The 25,494-nt window shown below is 49.8% G+C and overlaps 1 protein-coding gene across 17 annotated transcripts in view; it reads left to right on the top strand.

Annotated features, from left to right (window-relative positions):
* LOC139570093 (neurexin-1a) overlaps positions 1-25,494 on the top strand; it is a 131,512-nt gene that overhangs the window by 4,734 nt on the left and 101,284 nt on the right. For 4 of the 17 annotated variants that reach the window (XM_071391617.1, XM_071391614.1, XM_071391615.1 and 1 more), the window contains exons 1-4: positions 12,340-12,572; positions 13,328-14,838; positions 23,685-23,699; positions 25,445-25,474. In XM_071391617.1, the coding sequence (XP_071247718.1) occupies positions 14,097-14,838; positions 23,685-23,699; positions 25,445-25,474 (787 nt within the window). In that variant the 5' untranslated portion in view covers positions 12,340-12,572; positions 13,328-14,096. Of the gene's footprint in view, positions 1-12,333; positions 12,573-13,327; positions 14,839-23,684; positions 23,700-25,444; positions 25,475-25,494 lie in introns of those variants that run through there. The other 13 variants (XM_071391616.1, XM_071391620.1, XM_071391619.1 and 10 more) reach the window with 10 other exon arrangements.

The following is a 25,494-nucleotide window of genomic DNA, read 5'->3' as shown; positions in this document are numbered from 1 at the left end:
GCAATCTGTATCAATATGGAAAAAGTGCTGCATCAATCTCCCAGCCACCCATCTCTTTCTTCCTCTACTTCTCTCCCTTTTCTCTATCCCGTTTCCCCTCCTTCTCTCCTCTCTCTTCCCCTCCCTCGTGTTCATCGTTTTGTGTCAACGGTGCAATTTGAATGAAGGTATGTGAAGGTTATGTGTGTGTGTGTGTGTGTGTGTGTGTGTGTGTGTGTGTGTGTGTGTGTGTGTGTGTGTGTGTGTGTGTGTGTGTGTGTGTGTGTGTGTGTGTGTGTGTGTGTGTGTGTGTGTGTGTGTGTGTGTGTGTGTGTGTGTTTCATCACAATTATGTGTGCCTGTCATCCTGCTCTTTTAGATCAAAGGATCACAGTTACCTAGCAACCTGGCGATGGGACGAGAAAGAGTAACATAGATTAGAGACAGATGGAGAGAGGAGGAGGGACTCAGAGGTAGGCAGCGAGACTATCACAATGGTCTCTGGGAGAGAAGAAAGAAGGCTGTGAGTGTCACTAGTTACCACAGCCACAAAGTCATAAACCCAGCCTATTTCCAAATATGGATAGCTGCAGGCCAATATGGCGATCGGAGTATGGGCGAGTGGCTGCGTCGAAAGGAGTGGGTGTATGAAAACGAATCAGCTAATTGGGCAGATTTGTTGGCACTCAAGACCTCTTTTGCGTGGCTGATTGGGCTGCATGACGAGTCAATAAGCAGTGACCAGTGCACTGGTGTTGTATGGACATGCGTGCTGACCTAATCGTGATGCCCAGTGGGAAGCTTTCTATTGGGTATCATAGTCGTGTCACCGGCGGTAATCAAACGCGGCCAATTTTTTTCCTTCCCATGATTTTATTTCAAATAGGATAGCGGTCTACACAAAAAATAACTACTATTGATAACCATCTAGATGTCACCTTTATACATGCACATACAGTCTACTCAATGGGGATGGCAGGAATGGCAACAGCACCAGGACACAGTGGCCTTAGCTCCTGCTTGACAAGCACTACTGTCCAGCAACGGCATGGGAAGTAGCTACCTTGTGTCAGGGTGACAGTCACAGTAAGCACACGTATACGACGCATGAAGAAACAGTACACGCATCATCAGTACTTTAAATAAAAAAATAAAACATGTTATCGTCAATTTTATAACTGAAAATGTACAATTATTAGTGAAAAAACTAACAATGAAATACGACTCATCCTCTGGCTTAAAAACAGAAGTCCGAAGTCTTGCGGTATGTTAGCTCAATGTAGGATAGATGCATGGTAAGAAATAGAGGGAAAAGCACAGCTCAGTCGAAACTGTCTACCCTATAGCAGAGGACATAGCCTATAGCAGAGGACATAGCCTATAGCAGAGGACATAGCCTATAGCAGAGGACATACCCTATAGCAGAGGACATACCCTATAGCAGAGGACATTCGACACACCTCACTCCTTTCCACACACCCACTACTTTCCTTTTGACACACCCCTCTCCTTTCCACACGACCACTACCTATCCTTTTGACACACCCCTCTCCTTTCCATACGCCCACTACTTTCCTTTTGACACACCCTCTCCTTTCCACACGACCACGACCTATCCTTTTGACACACCCCTCTCCTTTCCACACGACCACGACCTATCCTTTTGACACACCCCTCTCCTTTCCACACGACCACTACCTATCCTTTTGACACACCCCTCTCCTTTCCACACGACCACGACCTATCCTTTTGACACACCCCTCTCCTTTCCACACGACCACTACCTATCCTTTTGACACACCCCTCTCCTTTCCACACGACCACGACCTATCCTTTTGACACACCCTCTCCTTTCCACACGACCACTACCTATCCTTTTGACACACCCCTCTCCTTTCCACACGACCACTACCTATCTTTTTGACACACCCTCTCCTTTCCACACGACCACTACCTATCCTTTTGACACACCCCTCTCCTTTCCACACGACCACTACCTATCCTTTTGACACACCCTCTCCTTTCCACACGACCACTACCTATCCTTTTGACACACCCCTCTCCTTTCCACACGACCACTACCTATCCTTTTGACACACCGCTCTCCTTTCCACACGACCACTACCTATCCTTTTGACACACCCCTCTCCTTTCCACATGACCACTACCTATCCTTTTGACACACCGCTCTCCTTTCCACACGACCACTACCTATCCTTTTGACACACCCCTCTCCTTTCCACACGACCACTACCTATCCTTTTGACACACCCTCTCCTTTCCACACGACCACTACCTATCCTTTTGACACACCCCTCTCCTTTCCACACGACCACTACCTATCCTTTTGACACACCCCTCTCCTTTCCACACGACCACTACCTATCCTTTTGACATACCCCTCTCCTTTCCACACGACCACTACCTATCCTTTTGACACACCCTCTCCTTTCCACACGACCACTACCTATCCTTTTGACACACCCCTCTCCTTTCCACACGACCACTACCTATCCTTTTGACACACCCCTCTCCTTTCCACACGACCACTACCTATCTTTTTGACACACCCTCTCCTTTCCACACGACCACTACCTATCCTTTTGACACACCCTCTCCTTTCCACACGACCACTACCTATCCTTTTGACACACCCCTCTCCTTTCCACACGACCACTACCTTTCCTTTTGACACACCCTCTCCTTTCCACACGACCACTACCTATCCTTTTGACACACCCTCTCCTTTCCACACGACCACTACCTATCCTTTTGACACACCCTCTCCTTTCCACACGACCACTACCTATCCTTTTGACACACCCCTCTCCTTTCCACACGACCACTACCTATCCTTTTGACACACCCTCTCCTTTCCACACGACCACTACCTATCCTTTTGACACACCCCTCTCCTTTCCACACGACCACTACCTATCCTTTTGACACACCCCTCTCCTTTCCACACGACCACTACCTATCCTTTTGACACACCCCTCTCCTTTCCACACGACCACTACCTATCCTTTTGACACACCCTCCCTCTCCTTTCCACACGACCACTACCTATCCTTTTGACACACCCCTCTCCTTTCCACACGACCACTACCTATCCTCTTGACACACCCCTCTCCTTTCCACACGACCACTACCTATCCTTTTGACACACCCTCTCCTTTCCACACGACCACTACCTATCCTTTTGACACACCCCTCTCCTTTCCACACGACCACTACCTATCCTTTTGACACACCCCTCTCCTTTCCACACGACCACTACCTATCCTTTTGACACACCCCTCTCCTTTCCACACGACCACTACCTATCCTTTTGACACACCCCTCTCCTTTCCACACGACCACTACCTATCCTTTTGACACACCCCTCTCCTTTCCACACGACCACTACCTATCCTTTTGACACACCCCTCTCCTTTCCACACGACCACTACCTATCCTTTTGACACACCCCTCTCCTTTCCATACGCCCACTACTTTCCTTTCGACACACCCTCTCATATTGGGATGCAGCTACCCCCTTCTCCCTATTTCTACAATTTCTCTTCTTAAAATGTGATTGTAAACCTAACCTTAACCACACTGCTAACCTTATGGCTAATCTAGGCTCCCGAGTGGCGCAGCGGTCTAAGGCACTGCATCTCAGTGCAAGAGGCATCACTACAGTCCCTGGTTTGAATCCAGGCTGTATCACATCCGGCCATGATTGGGAGTCCCATAGGGGCGGCGCACAATTGGCCCAGCGTTGTCCAGGTTTGGCCGGGGTAGGCCATCATTGTAAGTAAGAACTTGTTCTTCACTGACTTGCCTAGTTAAATAAAGGTTAAATAATAAAATATAAAATAAAATGATGCCTAACCATAACCTTAAATTAAGACCAAAAAAGCACATTTTTGTTTTCATGAATTTCTGATGGTAAGTGTCAATTCTCCCTCCAACATAAAGTTTAACAGCCTCTGTCCCCTAGTTTTATTGTAACACTAGATACCACACACACATAAACACACACACGCACTCTCTCTCTCTCTCTCTCTCTCACACTGTCACGACTTCCGCCGAATTCGGTCCCTCTCCTAGTTTGGGCGGCGTTCGGCGGTCGACGTCACCGGCCTTCTAGCCATCGCCGATCCACCTTTCATTTTCCACCCCCAACCGGGGTCTCCACTAAGCACTCCTCCTGGTCCCAGTGGGATTCGCCTCTCCCTGCCCCAGGAATACAATGGGACGACTGCGAACTGCCAGGGGTTCCTATTAGAATTGGACTTGTACCTGGCAACTGTCCACCCAGCTGCTTCGGGCCGTGAGAGGGTGTACGCCCTTGTCTCGTGCCTCACCGGGAAAGCCCTGGAGTAGGCCAACGCCGTGTGGAGAGAGGGAGATGTGGCATTGGACCAATTTGAGGAGTTCACCAGTCTTCGACCACCCGCCCGAGGGTAGAGCGGCGGGTGAGCGCCTCTTCCATCTGAGGCAGGGGACGAGGAGCGCACAGGAGTTCACCTTCGAGTTTCGGACCCTGGCTGCCAGCACAGGATGGAACGACAGGGCCCTGATCGACCATTATCGCTGCAGTCTGCGCGAGGACGTCCGTTGGGAGTTGTCCTGCAGAGACACCACCCTCACGTTCGACCAGCAGGTGGATCTGTCCATCCGGCTGGACAACCTGCTGGCTACCCGCGGACGTTCAGATCGGGGTCTGTTGGTTCCATCCCCACGCACCCCCTCTCCGATACCCATGGAGCTGGGAGGGGCGGTGCGCAGGGAGACCGGAGGGGGTTCCAGCTCGTGCACCATCTGTGGCCGCAGAGGTCACACTGCCGGTCGGTGTCGGGTTTGTTCCTCTAGGTATTGAGGCAGCAGGCAGGGCGCTCTGGTGTCACCCCAGGTGAGCCGGCACCATTCTCACCCAGAGCCCTCTGTTGCACATATGTTTGTGTATGTCACTTTCCCTGAGTTTTCCCCGCATTCCCAGCATAAGGCGCTCGTCGATTCAGGTGCAACTGAGAATTTTATTGATAGAGCGTTCGCCCATAGTTTAGGGATCCCCATTGTTCCCATGGCTGTGCCCTTTCCCGTTCACGCCTTAGATAGTCGACCATTAGGGTCAGGGTTGATTAGAGAGGTCATCACTCCTCTGGGCATGGTGACGCAAGGGGGTCACAAGGACAGAATTAATCTCTTCCTTATTGACTCTCCTGCGTTTCCTGTGGTGCTAGGCCTACCCTGGTTAGCTTGTCATAACCCCACTGTTTCTTGGCCACAGAGGGCTCTCACAGGGTGGTCGCGAGAGTGCTCGGGGAGGTGTTTAGGGGTTTCTGTTGGTGCTACTACGGTGGAGAGTCCAGACCACTCTCGACCAGGTCTCCACCATGCGCATTCCCCCTGAATATTCTGATTTGGCTCTCGCCTTCTCCAAAAAGAAGGCGACTCAATTACCACCCCATCGACGGGGCGATTGTGCAATAAATCTCCTGGTAGACGCTGCACTTCCCAGGAGTCACGTGTATCCCCTCTCACAGGCGGAGACGGAGGCTATGGAAACATATGTCTCCGAATCCCTGCGTCAGGGGTACATTCGGTCCTCCACTTCACCCACCTCCTCAAGTTTCTTTTTTGTGAAGAAAAAGGAGGGAGGTCTGCGCCCGTGTATTGACTATCGGGGTCTGAACCAGATCACTGTGAGGTATAGTTACCCGCTACCGCTCATAGCCACAGCGATTGAGTCAATGCACCAAACTAGATCTCAGGAGCGCTTACAACCTGGTGCGTTTCCGGGAGGGAGACGAGTGGAAGACGGCTTTCAGTACCACCTCAGGGCACTATGAGTACCTCGTCATGCCGTACGGGTTGATGAATGCACCACCAGTCTTCCAAGCCTTTGTAGACGAGATTTTCAGGGACCTGCACGGGCAGGGTGTAGTGGTGTATATTGATGACATTCTGATATACTCCGCTACAAGTGCCGAGCATGTGTCCCTGATGCGCAGGGTGCTTGGTCGCCTGTTGGAGCATGACCTGTACGTCAACGCTGAGAAATGCCTGATCTTCCAGCAGTCCGTCTCCTTCCTAGGGTATCGCATTTCCACCTCAGGGGTAGAGATGGAGAGTGACCGCATTTCAGCCGTGCGTAATTGCCCAACTCCCACCACGGTAAAGGAGGTGCAGCGGTTCTTAGGGTTTGCCAACTACTACCGGAGGTTTATCCAGGGTTTTGGTCAGGTAGCGGCTCCCATTACCTCACTGCTGAAGGGGGGCCCGGTACGCTTGCAGTGGTCAGCTGAGGCGGACAGGGCTTTTAGTCACCTGAGGGCTCTGTTTACCTCGGCTCCCGTGCTGGCCCATCCGGATCCCTCTTTGGCGTTCATAGTGGAGGTGGACGCATCCGAGGCTGGGATAGGAGCTGTGCTCTCTCAGCGCTCGGGTACGCCACCTAAGCTCCGCCCCTGTGCCTTCTTCTCGAAGAAGCTCAGCCCGGCGGAGCGAAACTATGACGTGGGGGACCGGGAGCTGTTTGCTGTCATCAAGGCCTTGAAGGCGTGGAGACATTGGCTTGAGGGGGCTAGACACCCTTTTCTCATCTGGACTGACCACCGTAATCTGGAGTACATCCGGGCGGCGAGGAGACTGAACCCTCGCCAGGCAAGGTGGGCCATGTTTTTCACCCGTTTTGTGTTTACCCTTTCCTACAGACCAGGCTCCCAGAACGTTAAGGCAGACGCATTGTCTCGGCTGTATGACACAGAGGAGCGGCCCATGGATCCCACTCCCATACTCCCCGCCTCCTGCCTGGTGGCGCCGGTAGTGTGGGAGCTGGACACGGACATTGAGCAGGCGTTACGTGCAAAGCCCGCTCCCGTCCAGAGCCCGCTCCCGTCCAGTGTCCCGCTCGGCGTCTGTACGTCCCGTCTGCTGTTCGTTACCGGTTGATCTATTGGGCCCACACGTCACCCTCCTCTGGTCATCCTGGGATTGGTCGGACAGTGCGCTGTTTGAGCGGGAGGTACTGGTGGCCTACCTTGGCTAAGGACGTGAGGGTTTATGTTTCCTCCTGCTCGGTGTGCGCCCAGTGTAAGGCTCCTAGGCACCTGCCCAGAGGTGAGCTACACCCCTTACCCGTTCCACAACGGCCTTGGTCGCACCTGTCGGTGGATTTTCTGACCGATCTTCCACTCTCACAGGGTAACACCGCGATCCTGGTCGTTGTGGATCATTTCTCTAAGTCCTGTCGTCTCCTCCCTCTGCCCGGTCTCCCTACGGCCCTACAGACTGCGGAGGCCTTGTCTACGCACGTCTTCCGGCACAACGGGGTGCCTGAGGATATAGTGTCTGATCGAGGTCCCCAGTTCACGTCTAGGGTCTGGAAGGCGTTCATGGAACGTCTGGGGGTCTCGATCAGTCTTACTTCAGGGTTTCACCCCGTGAGTAATGGGCAGGTGGAGAGAGTAAACCAGGATGTGGGCAGGTTTCTGCGGTCCTATTGCCAGGACCAGCCGGGGGAGTGGGCGGCGTTCGTGCCCTGGGCCGAGATGGCACAGAACTCGCTTCGCCACTCCTCCACTAACCTCTCCCCCTTCCAGTGTGTACTGAGGTACCAGTCGGTTCTGGCGCCTTGGCATCAGAGTCTGACCGAGGTTCCTGCGGTGGACGACTGGTTCAGGCGCGCGGAGGAGACATGGGAAGCTGTCCGTGTTCACCTTCAGCAGGCCGTGATGCGCCTAAAGGAGAACGCAGATCGCCACCGCAGTGAGGCTGGGTCCGCGGTTTGTGGGGCCATTTAAAGTCCTGAGGAGAGTGAACGAGGTTTGTTATAGGTTACAACTTCCACCCGATTACCGTATTAACCCCTCGTTCCATGTGTCTCTCCTCAGGCCGGTGGTGGCTGGTCCACTCCAGGAGTCTGAGGTGCGGGAGGTTCCTCCGCCCCCTATGGACATCGGGGGGGCCCCGGCGTACTCCGTTCGCTCCATACTGGATTCGAGGCGCCGGGCGAGGGGCCTTCAGTATCTCGTGGAGTGGGAGGGGTACGGTCCGGAGGAGAGGTGCTGGGTTCTGGTCGAGGACCTGTTGGACCCTTCAATGCTGCAGGAGTTCCACCGTCTTCGTCCGGATCGCCCGGCGCCTCACCCTCCGGGTCGTCCCAGAGGCCGGTGTCAGCGCGCTGCTGGAGCCGCGCGTCAAGGGGGGGGGGGGGGGGGGTACTGTCACGACTTCCACCGAAGTCGGTCCCTCTCCTAGTTCGGGTGGCGCTCGGCGGTCGACGTCACCGGCCTTCTAGCCATCGCCGATCCACCTTTCATTTTCCATTGGATTTGTCTTGTCTTCCCTCACACCTGGTTTCAATTCCATCATTACATGTTGTGTATTTAACCCTCTGTTCCCCCCCATGTCCTTGTTCGGAATTGTTTCTTGTAGTGCTTGTGTACGTTATGCTGGTGGTTACCGGGTTTAGTTTGACCCATTCATTGATTGTTCTGTTTACGGTGGTTTTTATGTTTATTAAACGACACCGTTGTAAATCAGTTTTCGCTCTCCTGCGCCTGACTTCTCTGCCGCCAGTACGCACCCCGTTACACACATTAACACACACACTCTCTCTCTCACATAAAGATACAGGTGTGTGTGTGTGTGCGTATGTGTGTGTGAGAGAGAGTGTGCTTTCAGCCACTTTGTTCGGAACAGATAAAGATAATTAAATGAGTAGCTAAACAGAGTGCTGCTGGCGTCACCATGGTAGCGCTTTGATCTGCTACGTCTCTGTGATAGTATCATCAACTCATCAGCCTACACATACACACACACACACACACACACACACACAGCAAAACAGGGCACTTCTTGTAGATATACACTTCTCTTTGGCCCAGACAGCCCTTCTCCCTGAAGTGTGCACTCATTCACTTCCCCTTCTCCCTGAAGTGTGCACTCGTTCACTTCCCCTTCTTGCTGAAGTGTGCAATTATTGAACTGGTGGAAGAAATATGGTGTGGACTCCATATTAGGGTGGCTATTTGAAGAATCCCAAATATAAAAAATATTTTCATTTGTTTAACACTTTTTTGGTTACTACATAATTCCATGTGTTGTTTCATAGTTTTGATGTCTTCACTATTATTCCACAATGTAGAAAATAGTACAAATAAAGAAAACCCCTTGAATGAGTAGGTGTGTCCAAACTTTGGACTGGTTCTGAATATATACCTGTAGGTGGCTCAGTGGCCTGAGGAACTATAACTATCAATCTGTAGCCTTTCCATTAGGACACACCGACACACACACACACACACACCGACACACACACACACACACACACACACATACACACACACAAGCCTATCTGCTCTGCTGTCAGTCTCCACCTGTTGGTCAGGTGATCAATAGTAATGTCTGTAGAAGGTTGTAATGAACAATAGATATATACCCGTGTGTGTGTGTGTGTGTGTGTGTGTGTGTGTGTGTGTGTGTGTGTGTGTGTGTGTGTGTGTGTGTTTTTAATGTTATTTGCTCCTAGACCTTGCAATCATTCTCTAATGTCAGGGCCATATTATCATTATAAATGAGAGTTAGGTAGAAGAAGGATGACCTCTACCACACACACACCTCTCTCTCTCTCTCTCTCCCCCTTCTCTCTCTCTCTCTCTCTCCCCCTTCTCTCTCTCTCTCTCTCCATCCCTCTGTGACCCATTGAGTCTCTTTGAGAGTGGGAGTATCTGTCTGACCAATATAGACCAGAGCACCGCTAAACATCAGGCATTCACACACACTATAACACACACATACACTCTAACACACACACACACACACACACACTCTAACACACACTGTAACACACACACAGACACACTATAACACACACACAGGAACTCACTGTAACACACACACACACACACACTGTAACACACAGACATTCACTGTAACACACAGACATTCACTGTAACACACACAGATTACTCACTGTAACACACACAGACACTCACTGTAACACACACAGACACTCACTGTAACACACACACACACACACACTGTAACACACAGACATTCACTGTAACACACAGACATTCACTGTAACACACACAGATTACTCTAACACACAGAAACACACACAGACACTCACTGTAACACACACAGACACTCACTGTAACACACACAGACACTCACTGTAACACACACAGACACTCACTGTAACACACACACACACACACACTGTAACACACAGACATTCACTGTAACACACAGACATTCACTGTAACACACACAGATTACTCACTCTAACACACAGAAACACACACAGACACTCACTGTAACACACAAAGACACTCACCCTAACACACACAGATACACACTCTAACACAGACAACAGACACACCCTCTAACACACACAGATTCACACCCTAACACACACACACAGACACACACTCTAACACACAGACACACACTCTGTATGCTGACAACTGAAGTTTTATTTTTGGCAGTATTTTCTCTCAGCCGGCAGTTCACATAAACACATATGCACACACACACACACACAGACACGCACACACGTGCACACAATAACACATACACGAACAGTGTGCCCTGACCTTCTCTCTGCTGAATGGGCATAGAGTCAGGGGTTACTTCTCACTGTCAACCTGTCAGAGATAAGGAGGGAGAGGGAGAGGGGTGGAGAAATGGAAGGAGGGGGTGCCAGGGAGAGAGGAAGTGGGGAGGAGGGAGAGGGGTGGAGAAATGGATGGAGGGAGTGCCAGGGAGAGAGGAAGTGGGGAGGAGGGAGAGGGGTGGAGAAATGGAAGGAGGGAGTGCCAGGGAGAGGGGGAGAGGAAGTGGGGAGGAGGGAGAGGGGTGGAGAAATGGAAGGAGGGAGTGTCAGGGAGAGAGGGGGAGAGGAAGTGGGGAGGAGGGAGAGGGGTGGAGGAATGGAAGGAGGGAGTGCCAGGGAGAGAGGGGGAGAGGAAGAGGGGCGGAGGAATGGAAGGAGGGAGTGCCAGGGAGAGGAAGTGGGAAGGAGGGAGTGCCATGGAGAGAGGGGGAAGAGAGGTAGACAATATCGGAAGTCTATAAAAGGCTGTGGCCACATAGACATTTCATTACCCGTCAAAACAGCTTTTCCACTTCCTGGCCCACTAGTTCACCAGGAGTTCTCATATCAAAATGGCCGCAGGGCGATGGCGTGAATACAGCATCAATAGGAACACCTTACAATTAGATGTGTGTGTCTGTGTGCGTGCAGCTGTGTGTGTCTGTGTGTGTGCAGCTGTGTGTGTCTGTGTGTGTGCAGCTGTGTGTGTCTGTGTGCATGCAGCTGTGTGTGTCTGTGTGTGTGCAGCTGTGTGTGTCTGTGTGCATGCAGCTGTGTGTGCAGCTGTGTGTGTCTGTGTGTGTGCAGCTGTGTGTGTCTGTGTGTGTGCAGCTGTGTGTGCAGTAGCAGAGCTCCAGAGCAGCCTGATCACTAGAAATAGACTGGTGATCAGGTCGATATGTTGATGTAGGATCTAAAACAAACTGCTGTTCAGAGCCAGAGTGGCTGTTTAGACCACCGCACCACCAAGCTGTGAGAAAATGAGCCTTGCTTTTAATTATTTTGTTTTAAGCGTTCCCCAAACCATAGCCATCACCTTAACCACTCGGAATTAATCCCTAAACTGTTAACCTTGGAGTTGTTTCTGTTTCAACCCTGTAACCACGCCGGGAATTTATGCGTCAACTATTGACGTTCATCATATGTCGAATTTCTAAGGGGAACTTTGAGATCTTGCTGCTCCAGAGAGTGGGTAGCAGATGTGGTAGGGTACCCAGAGAGACCGTTCTGACAGACAGGATTCAGCTGGGGATTCCCTCTCTGGAACAGATGCACAGCCCAGGAAATACACACCTCTCACTGTGTCCATATGGAGATAAAGTGTAAGATTGCGTGTGTGTGTGATTGGGAGAGAAAGAAGCGAGAGAGATAATTGATTGCAGGAGCAGAGGGGGGAACGCTGCTGGAGCGTGATGTAGAAACAACGTTGTCGTTTTTCTCCCACGGTTTTCCATCTCGAACCATGGATGTTCTCTCGGTTCAGACTTCTGGCTGTAATAATCAATGATTAATTAATGACTAACCATGAATCACCTTAGAATATTTGCAATTGCTTTATCATCACACCGACAGTCATTATCATAGCGAAAGGTAATGACTCGGATGTCCCCGTCGTATTCGGTCCTCTCCGGTAATCGTGTTTCAGACAGTGAGCCGGCTGTCCAAGGTGCCGCAGCAGAGCGGCCCCGCCCATCCTCTCCTCCTTTTCTCACCCTCCATTAGCCACGTGACGCACGGAGCAGCAGACTGCACCTTCTCCTCCCGGGTAAAGAGAGAGAGAGAGCGAGCGAGAGTGAGTGAGAGAGATGCGTTTGGTACCACCGGGCTGTTTGATCGAGAAGTGGCTGCGATTGTTCTGATTTCGGTAGGGCTATCAAACGGGTATTTGCCCGGAAAGGTTTGGTTGCTGTCATGTCCTCTCACAACGTGGTGATTGTTATCAGATGAAATTGAGAAAATCGATGAGTAGCCACAGTAACAACGACCAGAAAATGTGTGTAAGGTAGGATGAGACATGTTTATCTCGGTGTGTGTGTGTATTATACTAGGGCTTTGCACGCGCACACACACATTGATACCGTTTTTTAGAAGAGGGAGAAGAATGGCCGCAGATCGACAATCGATATTTAAATCGCTCTCATTTTACCGAGTCTATCAATACTGTGATTTGGAACCCTAATCTCAACCACGTTAACACAGTTCATGGTCAGGCGCAGGAGAGGCGAGCGTGTGTAAACTGCCTTTTCCTATGGTGTGAAAAGGGGGTTCATTCGATAAATGAGGCGCATTTGAGTCATCCTCCGCATCGCACGATAAACTTATTTGTTGCATTTCCAAAGCACTTGCTGAGGCACGAAGTGTTCATGTTGGAATGTTAAAATATTTAGCCTTTTGGAGGTGTTTGTTTTCAGTGAGGTAAAACGTTCAAAACGTTTGTAGATAGAAATGCAATAAGTAGAACTGAAATGATTCCCTGTTCTACTTGACTGACAATAATATATATTCTACACAACACATGACATGCATCTGGATATTCTGTAACTAACTTATTCCTGAAAAGACCCACTGGTATATTACACGTTGGTAGTGGGTGGTATGAGGACTGTCTGGGAAGACTGTGTGTGTGTGTGTGTGTGTGTGGGTGTGTGTGTGTGTGTGTGTGTGTGTGTGTGTGTGTGTGTGTGTGTGTGTGTGTGTGTGTGTGTGCATGCATGTGTATCTGACCCAGGCTGATAATGCTGTCCCTTCCCTCTGTAGGTCACTGGAAAGAAAAGAGTGATGACACGGCTGTGAGGGACACACATTCACAGTGCTGAACCCACGACCCCGCTGAGAGAGGGAGAACTGCGGGGGGAGATGCTCCATCTGCTGACGGTGTGTGGCGGTGTATTCTCTCTCTCTGAGGGGAACAGGAACTAACGAAGGCACCGATATGGATCCCGCACTGCACCCCTCATTTCTCTAACACACACACACACACACCATTGAAGGAAGACGAGGGAGCAGGAAGGAGGAGACACAGAGACTATCTGATAGACTATAGAAGACTAGAACTAGAAACACAGAGCTCTAGCACCACGTGACTGGCAGTCAGAGGAACCCTCTATGGAGGGTGTAGGGTGCTAGGAAGGGCCCTAAGAGGACTATAGGGTGCTACAAAGGCCCCCAAGAAGACTGTATGGTGCTAAGAAGGCCACCAAGAAGACTGTAGGGTACTAGGAAGGGCCCTAAGAGGACTATAGGGTGCTACAAAGGCCCCCAAGAATACTGTATGGTGCTAGGAAGGGCTCTAAGAAGACTGTATGGTGCTAGGAAGGGCTCTAAGAAGACTGTAGGGAGCTAGGAAGGGCTCTAAGAAGACTGTAGGGAGCTAGGAAGGGCTCTAAGAAGCCTGTAGGGAGCTAGGAAGGGCTCTAAGAAGACTGTAGGGTGCTCCCAAGGGTGTTCGCACCATGAGCTGTAGAGTAGTTTGTGCTGCCCAGCTCTAGCCTGCGTCTGCGTGTGTGTGCGTGCGTGCGGTGTGTGTATGTGTGTGCGCGTGTGTGTGATGGCGGTGTGTGTGGGGGCCGTGGCCCCCCTGCTGTGTGTCTGGCTGTGCCTCTGTAGCGTTGGGGGATCCAGAGGGGAGGTGCTAGAGTTTGGGGGGGTTTCGGGACAGTGGGGGCGGTTCCCGGTGTGGAACGCGTGCTGCGAGAGCATTCTGTCGTTCAGCGTTAGAACTCACAGCGCGGACGGGCTGCTGCTTTACCTTGACGACGAAGGATTCTGCGACTTCTTGGAACTCTTGTTGCTACATGGAAAACTCCGCCTACGATTCTCAATCTTCTGTGCCGAGCCAGCCGAGGTGAGTTCCGGGGTCGCCGTGAGCGACGGCCACTGGCATGCCGTGCGTGTGAAACGGGACTGGAGGAACACAAGCCTTGAGGTGGATGGAAAGATGGAGGGATGGGCGGAGGTAAAGAGCAAACGGAAAGACATGACAGTGTTTAGCCATACTTTTATGGGCGGGGTTTCCCCAGAGCTCCATGCCTCTCCGCTCCGCCTCACTTCCCCTGGTGTAAGAGACCACGCCTCTTTTGCTGGCTGGCTCGCTGGGGTCACCATCAACGGATCGGTGGCCGTTCTGGAAGGATCGGAGGGTGTTACCGTGGGAGACGGGTGTGGGCCGGCCCACGTGTGTCAGAACGGAGGGGTGTGTTCTGTTGTCGAGATGAGGGCCGTCTGCGACTGTACCGGCACCGGCTACAAAGGCAACGACTGCAGCGAAGGTAAGGCCTTACCCAAACCCTACCTTGTAACATTGTGATGTCATCTCGCACACACACACACACATTCACTATATATACAAAAGTATGTGGGCACCCCTTCAAATGAGTGGATTCAGCCCCACCCGTTGCTGACAGGTATATCAAATCGTGCATACAGCAATGCAATCTCCATAGACAAACATTGGCAGTAGAATGGCCTTACTGAAGAGTTCAGTGACATTCAACGTGGTACCGTCATAGGATGCCCACCTTTCCAACAAGTCAGTTCCTCACTGCTAAAGCTGCCCCGTTCAACTGTAAGTCCTGTTATTGTGAAGTAGAAACGTCTAGGAGCAAAAACGGCTCAGCCGCGAAGTTGTAGGCCAACTCTCACTACCGAGTTCCAAACTGCCTCTGGAAGCAATGTCAGCACAAGAACTGTTTGTCGGGAGCCATTTCATGGCCGAGCAAGCCAAAGATCACCCTGCACAATGCCAAGCATCGGCTGGAGTGGTGTAAAGCTTGTCGCCATTGGACTCGTCGCCATTGGAGCAGTAGAAACGCGTTCTCTGGAGTGATGAATCACACTTCACCATCTGGCAGTCCAACGGAGGAATCTGGGTTTTGCAGATGCCAGGAGAATGCTACCTGCCCAATGCATAGTGCCAACTGTAAAGTTTGGTGGAGGAGGAATAATGGTCTGGGATTGTTTTTCATGGTTAGGGCTAGGCCCCTTAGTTCCAGTGAAGGGAAATCTTAACGCTACAGAATACAATGACATTCTAGACAATTCTTTGCTTCCAACTTTGTGGCAACAGTTTGGGGAAGGCCCTTTCCTGTTTCAGCCTGACAATGCCCCCGTGCACAAAGCGAGTTCCAAACAGAAATGGTTTGTCGAGATCGGTGTGGAAGAAGATGACTGGCCTACACAGAGCCCTGACCTGCGCTGACTGCGAGCCAGGCCTAATCGCCCAACATCAGTGCCTGACCTCACTAATGCTCTTGTGGTGGAATGGAAGCAAGTCCCCACAGCAATTTTCCAACATCTAGTGGAAAGCCTTCCCAGAAGAGTGGAGGCTGTTATAGCAGCAAAGGGGGGACCAACTCCATATTAATGCCCATGATTTTGGAATGAGATGTTCGATGAGCAGGTGTCCACATACTTTTGGTCATGTCGTGTACAAACACCCATACAGTGCCTTCAGAAAGTATTCACACCCCTTGACTTTTTCCACATTTTGTTTTGTTAAAGCCTGAATTTAAATGTGATTAAATTGAGATTGTTTTATCACTGGCCTACACACAATGGCCCATAACGTCAAAGTGGAATTATGTTTTTCTAAATTTGACAAATTAATTAAAAAAATATTTTTTGAAATGTCTTGAGTCAATAAGTATTCAACCCCTTTGTTATGACCAGCCTAAATAAGTTCAGGAGTAAAATGCCATTTTTAAGTAAAAATGTGCTTAACGAGTCACATAATAAGTTGCATGGACTCACTGTGTCGCCCCTCGTCAAGCACCAGGTGCGCCATCAGCTCGACATTGTCATTACGATGCTCTTGATTAGCATCGTTCTCATCGGATATGTAATCAGGCATGGGAAACAAGTCTGGGGGGTAAGGCTCTGATGCCTCATCTTCTTCTGTGGTAAGTAATGGCATAGTGAGTACAGCATCAACCGTTTTGCCACAAAGTTTCTTAACACAAGCAATGATAAGTAATACAACAGGAAGGATTACTCGGCCATAGATGAGCCAATGGAAAACTGTTGAGAGTTTCAATCCCGGATAAAGGATCCCAATCAGGGGTTTTTAATTTCAACTTGTCCTCAATGTGGTCATGTAAAGTTTTCCTATGTGACACTTCGTTTAAGTGTCACGTGGGACGTCATTAAATGCATATTTTGGTAACGCAGCAGCCGTGCTGGAGTGGGATGGGCAGTTCGTGCCACACTGCCAAGTCTCTTGGAGTAGTATGCAACAGGCCATTGCTTCCCACCGTGGTTCTGTGTAAGGACACTATCTGTGTAAGGACACACAAATAGATGAAATGGTTTAAAGTGGTCCGGCAGTCCTAAACAAGGGGAAGAGGTTAATAGTTGTTTAAGTTTCTCAAGTGCCTTCATATCCTCTGCTGTCCACTGTATCTTGTCATTCATCACCATGTTGTGACCATGAATGAGATCAGAAAGTGGTTCAGGTAATTTCAGCATAATCAGGTAGGCAGGCTCTGCAATAAGTGTCAACGTGTGATAAACAGTTCAAACAGTTCATTCACTCACAATCATTCTGTTATTGTGTGCGTCCACACATTCATTCATGGGGTACCCTTTCCTTATTTGCTTAGTTCTTTAACGGTATCTACATTTCTTAACAGCAGTCAACTCTCTAATCAATCAGTTCACTATTGCCAGGCCTATTTTGAATTCAATTTGGTTCACCTCAATTCAATTCCAAAGATCAGTCAACTCAATTCTCACTATTTCAATTCTGTTCCCGAGAGTGCAGGTATTCTTACTACCATTAAAAACCAGCAATCAGTCACATCAAGATCACCTTCTCAAATGTTGTACACAGGCCTTCTCTACACAAGGCTCCGAGCATTACCTTTTACAACGTAGAATTCGAAAGTCTTCGCTTTCACTGCTGTGAAAGCAAAGGTTAGCGGTTACAACACTGCTACAACTAGCAGGCAGACAGAACATGGAATTGTTGGAAATCAGCCATAACTCCTTCGGTGTGTAGCTTAGTAATAATATTGTAAAACTACAGGTCCCTCAGTGCATTTCAAACACAGATTAAAACCACAAAGGCCAGGGAGGTTTTCCAATGCCTTGCAAAGAAGGGCACCTATTGGTAGATGGGTAACAAAAAAACAAACATTGAATATCCCTTTGAGCATGGTGAAGTTATTAATTACACTTTGGATGGTGTATTTATACACCCAGTCAGTACAAAGATACAGGTTTCCTTCCTAACTCAGTTGCCAGAGAGGAAGGAAACCACTCAGGCATTTCACCATGAGTCCAATGGTGACTTTAAAACTGTTACAGAGTTTAGTGACTGTGATTGGAGAAAACTGAGGATGGATTGACAACATTGTAGTTACTCAAAAATACTAACCTAATTGACAGAGTGAAAAGAAGGAAGCATGTACAAAAAAAACATATTCCAAAACATGCATCATTTTTGTAACAAGTCATTAAAGTAATACTGTAAAAAAAAAGTGGCAAAGCAATACATTTTTTGTCCTGAATAGAAAGTGTTATGTTTGGGTCAAATCCAATACAAACACCTTACTGAGTACCACTATCCATATTTTCAAGCAAAGTGGTGACAGCATCATGTTATGGGTATTTTTATTTTTTTATTTTTCAGTGCTTAGAACACTGCACTACTCTGGTATAATTATTAAGGACTGGGTCGTTTTTCTGGATATTTTTTTTTAGCTAAGTACAGGCAAAATCCTAGAGGAAAACCTGGTTCGGTCTACTTTCCACCAGACACTGGGAGATTAATTCACTATTCAGCAAGACAATAATCTGAAACACAAGGCCAAATCTACACTGGAGTTGCTTACCAAGAAGACAGTGCATGTTCCTGAGTGGCCGAGTTACAGTTTTGACTTAAATCTGCTTGAAAATCTATGGCAAGACCTGAAGATGGCTGTCTAACAATGACCAATAACCAATTTGAGCTTGAAGAATTTTGAAAATAATAATGGGAAAATGTTGTACAATTCAGATGTGGAAAGCTCTTTGAGAAATACCCAGAAAGACTTTCAGCTGTAATCGCTGCCAATGGTGATTCTAACATTTATTGACCCAGGGGATTGAATACTTACGTAATCAAGATATACTAGTATTTTATTTTTAATAAATGTTTTACAAATGTTTTTTGTGTCTTCTACCACTTTGACATTACAGAGTATTTTGTGTAGATCGTTGACAGAAAAATTAAATGAAATACATTTTAATCCCACTTTGTAACACAACAAAATGTGGAAAAAGTCAAGGGGTGTGAATACTTTCTGAAAGCACTGTATCTCTAATATGACTGTTACACCATCCATTCTCCCTTTCCTATACAGTATTGTTAGTCTCTCTGACTGGGTAAGCAACTTGTCTTGTTCCTAGATCCTAGTGGTGATCAACTCTGTGGTGATCAGTAGATCCTAGTGGTGATCAGTAGATCCTAGTGGTGATCAGTAGATCATAGTGGTGATCAGTATATCCTAATGGTGATCAGTAGACCATAGTGGTGATCAGTAGATCATAGTTGTCACGATCGTGTGGAGGAGAGACGGACCAAAACGCAGCATGAGGAAAATAAGCCATCTTCTTTTTATTATTGAAGAAGGCAAAACGAAACAAAAACACTTACAAACTACCAAAACAACAAACGATCGTGAAGCTAAATAACGTAGTGCACACACACAGGCTACAAACGTTGTACATAGACACAGCTAGACAACTATACTAAACATAAAGCCAACTACTCTAAATAAACCCCCTAAACCTTACAATCACCCTGGACACTACAAAACCCACATAAATACCCATGTCACACCCTGACCTAACTAAAATAATAAAGAAAACAAAGAATACTAAGGCCAGGGCGTGACATAGCCCCCCCCTTAAGGTGCGAACTCCGGGCGCACCAGCACAAAGTCTAGGGGAGGGCCTGGGTGGGCATCTGACCACGGTGGTGGCTCAGGCTCAGGGCGAGGTCCCCACCCCACCATAGTCAATCCCAGCTTCTGTAGCCTCCCCACAATGACCACCCTCCAAATAACCCCACCTAAATTAAGGGGCATCTCCAGGATAAGGAGCAGCACCGGAATGAGGGGCAACACCGGAATGAGGGGCAACACCAGAATGAGGGGCAACACCAGAATGAGGGGCAACACCAGAATGAGGGGCAACACCAGAATGACTGGCGGATCCTGGCTGGCTGGCTCTGGACGCTCTTGGCTGGTTGACGGCTCTGGACGGTCATGGCTGGCTGACGGCTCTGGACGGTCATGGCTCGCTGACGGCTCTGGACGGTCATGGCTCGCTGACGGCTCTGGACGGTCATGGCTCGCTGACGGCTCTGGACGGTCATGGCTCGCTGACGGCTCTGGACGGTCATGGCTCGCTGACGGCTCTGGACGGTCATGGCTGGCGGAAGGCTCTGGCTGATCCGGTCTGGCGGAAGGCTCTGGCTGATCCGGTCTGGCGGAAGGCTCTGGCTGATCCGGTCTGGCGGAAGGCTCTGGCTGATCCGGTCTGGCGGAAGGCTCTGGCTGATCCGGTCTGGCGGAAGGCTCTGGCTGATCCGGTCTGGCGGAAGGCTCTGGCTGATCCGGTCTGGCGGAAGGCTCTAGCGGCTCCTGTCTGGCGGACGGCTCTAGCGGCTCCTGTCTGGCGGACGGCTCTGTAGGCTCATGGCAGACGGGCGGCTTTGCAGGCTCATGGCAGACGGGCGGCTTTGCAGGCTCATGGCAGACGGACAGTTCAGACGGCGTATGGCAGACGGGCAGTTCAGGCGCCGCTGGGCAGACGGGCAGTTCAGGCGCCGCTGGGCAGACGGGCAGTTCAGGCGCCGCTGGGCAGACGGGCAGTTCAGGCGCCGCTGGGCAGACGGGCAGTTCAGGCGCCGCTGGGCAGACGGGCAGTTCAGGCGCCGCTGGGCAGACGGCAGACTCTGGCCGGCTGAGACGCACTATAGGCCTGGTGCGTGGTACCGGAACAGGAGGTACCGGGCTAAGGACACGCACCTTCAGGCTAGTGCGGGGAACAACAACAGGGCACACTGGACTCTCGTGGCGCACTCTAGGCCTGGTGCGTGGTACCGGAACTGGAGGTACCGGGCTGAGGGCACGCACCTCAGGGCGAGTGCGGGGAGAAGGAACAGTGCGTACAGGGCTCTGGAGACGCACAGGAGGCTTGGTGCGTGGTGCCGGAACTGGAGGCACTGGGCTGGAGACACGCACCATAGGGAGAGTGCGTGGAGGAGGAACAGGGCTCTGGAGATGCACTGGAAGCCTGGTGCGTGGTGTAGGCACTGGTGGTACTGAGCTGGGGTGGGAAGGTGGCGCCGGATATACCGGACCGTGAAGGAGGACACGTGCTCTTGAGCACCGAGCCTCCCCAACCTCACCAGGTTGAATGGTCCCCGTAGCCCTGCCAGTGCGGCGAGGTGGAATAGCCCGCACTGGGCTATGCAGGCGAACCGGGGACACCACCTGTAAGGCTGGTGCCATGTACGCCGGCCCGAGGAGACGTACTGGAGACCAGATACGTTGGGCCGGCTTCATGGCACTCGGCTCGATGCCCAACCTAGCCCTCCCAGTGCGGCAAGGTGGAATAGCCCGCACTGGGCTAAGCACGCGTACTGGGGACACCGTGCGCTTTACCGCATAACACGGTGTCTGACCAGTACGACGCCCTCTTACTCCACGGCAAGCCCGGGGAGTTGGCTCAGGTATCCAACCCGGCTTCGCCACACTCCCCTTTAGCCCCCCCCCAAGAAATTTTTGGGTGTTACTCACGGGCTTCCAGCCACTCTGCCTTGCCTTTGCCTCATAAAACCGCCTCTCCGCTTTCGCTGCCTCCAGCTCCGCTTTGGGACGGCGATATTCCCCTGGCTGAGTCCAGGGTCCTTTGCCGTCCAGGATCTCCTCCCATGTCCATGAGTCCTGTTTACTTTGCCGCTGTTGTTGGTTCCGATCATGCTGCTTGATCCTGTTGTGGTTGGGAATTCTGTCACGATCGTGTGGAGGAGAGACGGACCAAAACGCAGCATGAGGAAAATAAGCCATCTTCTTTTTATTATTGAAGAAGGCAAAACGAAACAAAAACACTTACAAACTACCAAAACAACAAACGATCGTGAAGCTAAATAACGTAGTGCACACACACAGGCTACAAACGTTGTACATAGACACAGCTAGACAACTATACTAAACATAAAGCCAACTACTCTAAATAAACCCCCTAAACCTTACAATCACCCTGGACACTACAAAACCCACATAAATACCCATGTCACACCCTGACCTAACTAAAATAATAAAGAAAACAAAGAATACTAAGGCCAGGGCGTGACAATAGTGGTGATCAGTAGATCCCAGTGGTGATCAGTATATCCTAGTGGTGATCAGTAGATCCCAGTGGTGATCAGTATATCCTAGTGGTGATCAGTAGATCCCAGTGGTCATCAGTATATCCTAGTGGTGATCAGTAGATCATAGTGGTGATCAGTAGATCATAGTGGTGATCAGTAGATCATAGTGGTGATCAGTATATCCTAGTGGTGATCAGTAGATCCCAGTGGTCATCAGTAGATCCCAGTGGTCATCAGTAGATCCCAGTTGTCATCAGTAGATTCCAGTGGTGGTGAGTTGCGTTCAGAACCAAGCCTGTTTTATATTGTTCAGCAGCTACCAACCTGTGTGTGTGTGTGTGTGTGTGTGTGTGTGTGTGTGTGTGTGTGTGTGTGTGTGTGTGTGTGTGTGTGTGTGTGTGTGTGTCTCAGTTCTGAGATCTAGGCCCCTCCTTCGCCTCAATCGCAACCCCCTTCCCTCTCTGCTGAACAGGTTACCATAGAGACTGCCGGGTTCTGAAAGCGAGACTCTGCCCTGGGCCTTTATCCCTCTACCACTCTACTCCCTATTTAACTATCACACCCTCTACTAGGGTCAATCTATAAGAACCCTTGTTGATTAGTTTTGATGAATTGGTTGATAAATCTGGGATGGAAACTTAGTGTTATAGTGTGCAGTGTTGCCCCCGGACCCCCACCCAGCAAAGAACACCCAACCCCCACACTACCTTTGCCACCGCGGCTGAAAACAATCCTAGGGGAAACACTGGTGTGTAGAATGTTTGTGCGTGATAGGAAGATGAAATATGTGGCGAGTGTCGTGTAGTGTGTTGATTAGCGTGTCGGGTTGTTGGAAGGGAGGCCAGTGACATATTGCCACTGCAATTGTTTCGACAATATTGCAGCTTGGAGCACATTTTCTAGCACCGGGACTGAAGGTGGAATTTTTGCCACATTGCTTAAACATATACAATTGATTTAGCAGGTAAGCCGTAGAGGCTTGGGCTTGGTTTCTACCATGTTAATACATGACAGAGGGAAGGGAGATTTGGTTCACACAAACAAATCAAATCAAATCAAATCAAATTTTATTAGTCACATACACATGGTTAGCAGATGTTAATGCGAGTGTAGCGAAATGCTTGTGCTTCTAGTTCCGACAAAGCACAAGCATTAACAAACACACACTCTAGTACTGACCAAAACATGTTTCTCCCTCCACTGCTGTTTCCTATCACCAGTTATCCGTTATCCATCGATCTATTCATTACTGCAATGGTCCATGTGTATGTGTGAGTGTGTGTGTGTGCGTGTGCGTGTGCGCGTGTGTGTGCGTGTGTGTCTGTGTTCTGGTACAGGAGGCTGGAAGGTAAGTTCTGGGTGAATAAAATGTTCCAGATTCCAAACACACAGGTAGGAGTGTCTGCTTTCATCAACCCTGACCACTGTGTGTGTGCGTGTGCGCCTGTGTACGTGTCTATTGAAATTCTATTAATGTATGAAGATTTTTAAATTAATTGAATTTCAATTGACTTCCTAAATTGAGAAAATTGACCGCAACCCTGGCATGTGTGTGTACTTGGGGTGTGTGTATTTGGGGTGTGTGTATTTGGTGTATGTGGAAGAATGAAAGGCTATCAGTGCCGCATGGTATAATGGTGGCATCTGGGTGGATCTGCATGTGTGTAACCAAGGTGATGGTGTGGTAATGAGCGGCTGTGCATGGCGTGTTAATGAATGTCTGTCTTTCTCTCTCCTTCGTCTGGACGCTCCCAGAACACCACAGCCCAGGTGGGTCGCTCTCCCTCTCTCATCCCCCTCTCCACCTCTCCTCTCTCTCCCTCTCTCCCTCTCTCATCCCCCTCTCCACCTCTCCTTCTCTCTCCCTCTCTCATCCCCCTCTCCACCTCTCCTTCTCTCTCTCTCCCTCTCTCATCCCCCTCTCCACCTCTCTCTCCCTCTCTCATCCACCTCTCCTTCTCTCTCTCTCTCTCTCTCTCTCTCTCTCTCTCTCTCCCTCTCTCATCACCCTCCACCTCTCCTTCTCTCTCTCCCTCTCTCATCCCCCTCTCCACCTCTCCTTCTCTCTTTCTCCCTCTCTCATCCCTCTCCCTCTCCACCTCTCCTTCTCTCTCTCCCTCACTCATCCACCTCTCATTCTCTCTCCCTCTCATTCTCCTCTCCACCTTTCCTTCTCTCTCTCTCTCCCTCTCTCTCATCCCCCTCTCCACCTCTCCTTCTCTCTTTCTCCCTCTCTCATCCCCCTCTCCTTCTCTCTCTCCCTCTCTCATCCACCTCTCCTTCTCTCTCTCTCTCTCTCCCTCTCTCATCCCCCTCTCCACCTCTCCTTCTCTCTTTCTCCCTCTCTCATCCCCTTTTCCATCTCTCCTTCTCTCTCTCCCTCTCTCATCCACCTCTCCTTCTCTCTCTCTCTCTCTCTCCCTCTCTCATCCCCCTCTCCACCTCTCCTTCTCTCTCTCCCTCACTCATCCACCTCTCCTTCTCTCTCCCTCTCTCATCCCCCTCTCCACCTCTCCTTTTCTCTCTCCCTCTCATCCCCCTCTCCACCTCTCCTCTCTTTCTCCCTCTCTCATCCCCCTCTCCACCTCTCCTTCTCTCTCTCCCTCACTCATCCACCTCTCCTTCTCTCTCCCTCTCATTCTCCTCTCCACCTTTCCTTCTCTCTCTCCCTCTCCCTCTCTCTCATCCCCCTCTCCACCTCTCCTTCTCTCTCTCTCCCTCTCTCATCCCCGTGTGTGTGTGTGTTGTGTGTGTGCGCGCATGTGTGTGTGGGGGGGTTGCAGTCAGACGGTAAGTAAACTGCCTTCATGGACAAATGCCTGATGTTTCAAGTGGCTCTCCACTCAAGGTTAGAGACAGAAAGTATCATAATAATACATTTTATTTGTGCCTTTCAAGATACCCTAGGAAACTTACAGAGTAAAAATAGAATAAAATAGCAAATATAAACAGGATATTACTAAGGTCAAATAAAAAAAAAAACGCCCCCAAAGACCAACATAACAATACTGGAGGGCGACTTCAACAGCCCTCAGCATCCCCTTCACCATAGATAGTTAGGGGGAAAATACATTTAAAAAACAGACAAGCAAGCAAGACCTGTGTCTTGTATTACAGGAACGCGTCAGTATAGGTAAGGATAACTCGCTAGTGTAGCAACGATTTCCAAAAGGATAATCACTGTGCTATTATGTGACTAAACACTCACTAGAAAGACTACATCTTCGTTTGATTGTTTACAGTGACAGTTCAGACCTTGAAACAGACACTTAAATTCACCGCACACAAACAATCAATCAATCAGATGTATTTATAAAGCCCTTTCTACATCAGCAGATACCACAAAGTGCTTATACATAAACCCCAAACAGCAAGCAATGCAGATGTAGAAGCATGGACAAGACACTACTGTTAGCTAATGTTAGCAAAAGTAGCTATAATGAATGATTGTGTTTGTCAGGACAACCACCCCATGCTCCTCTGTTGTGCTGACTGTGCTCTTGTCTTCCTTTAAGGTCTGGCTCACCTGATGATCGGCGACCAAGGTATGACCTATTACATCACT

The sequence above is a fragment of the Salvelinus alpinus genome, chromosome 3 (assembly GCF_045679555.1).
Source record: "Salvelinus alpinus chromosome 3, SLU_Salpinus.1, whole genome shotgun sequence".
In the NCBI taxonomy this organism is placed as follows: Eukaryota; Metazoa; Chordata; class Actinopteri; order Salmoniformes; family Salmonidae; genus Salvelinus; species Salvelinus alpinus.
This window is presented reverse-complemented; position numbering and strand designations above follow the sequence as displayed.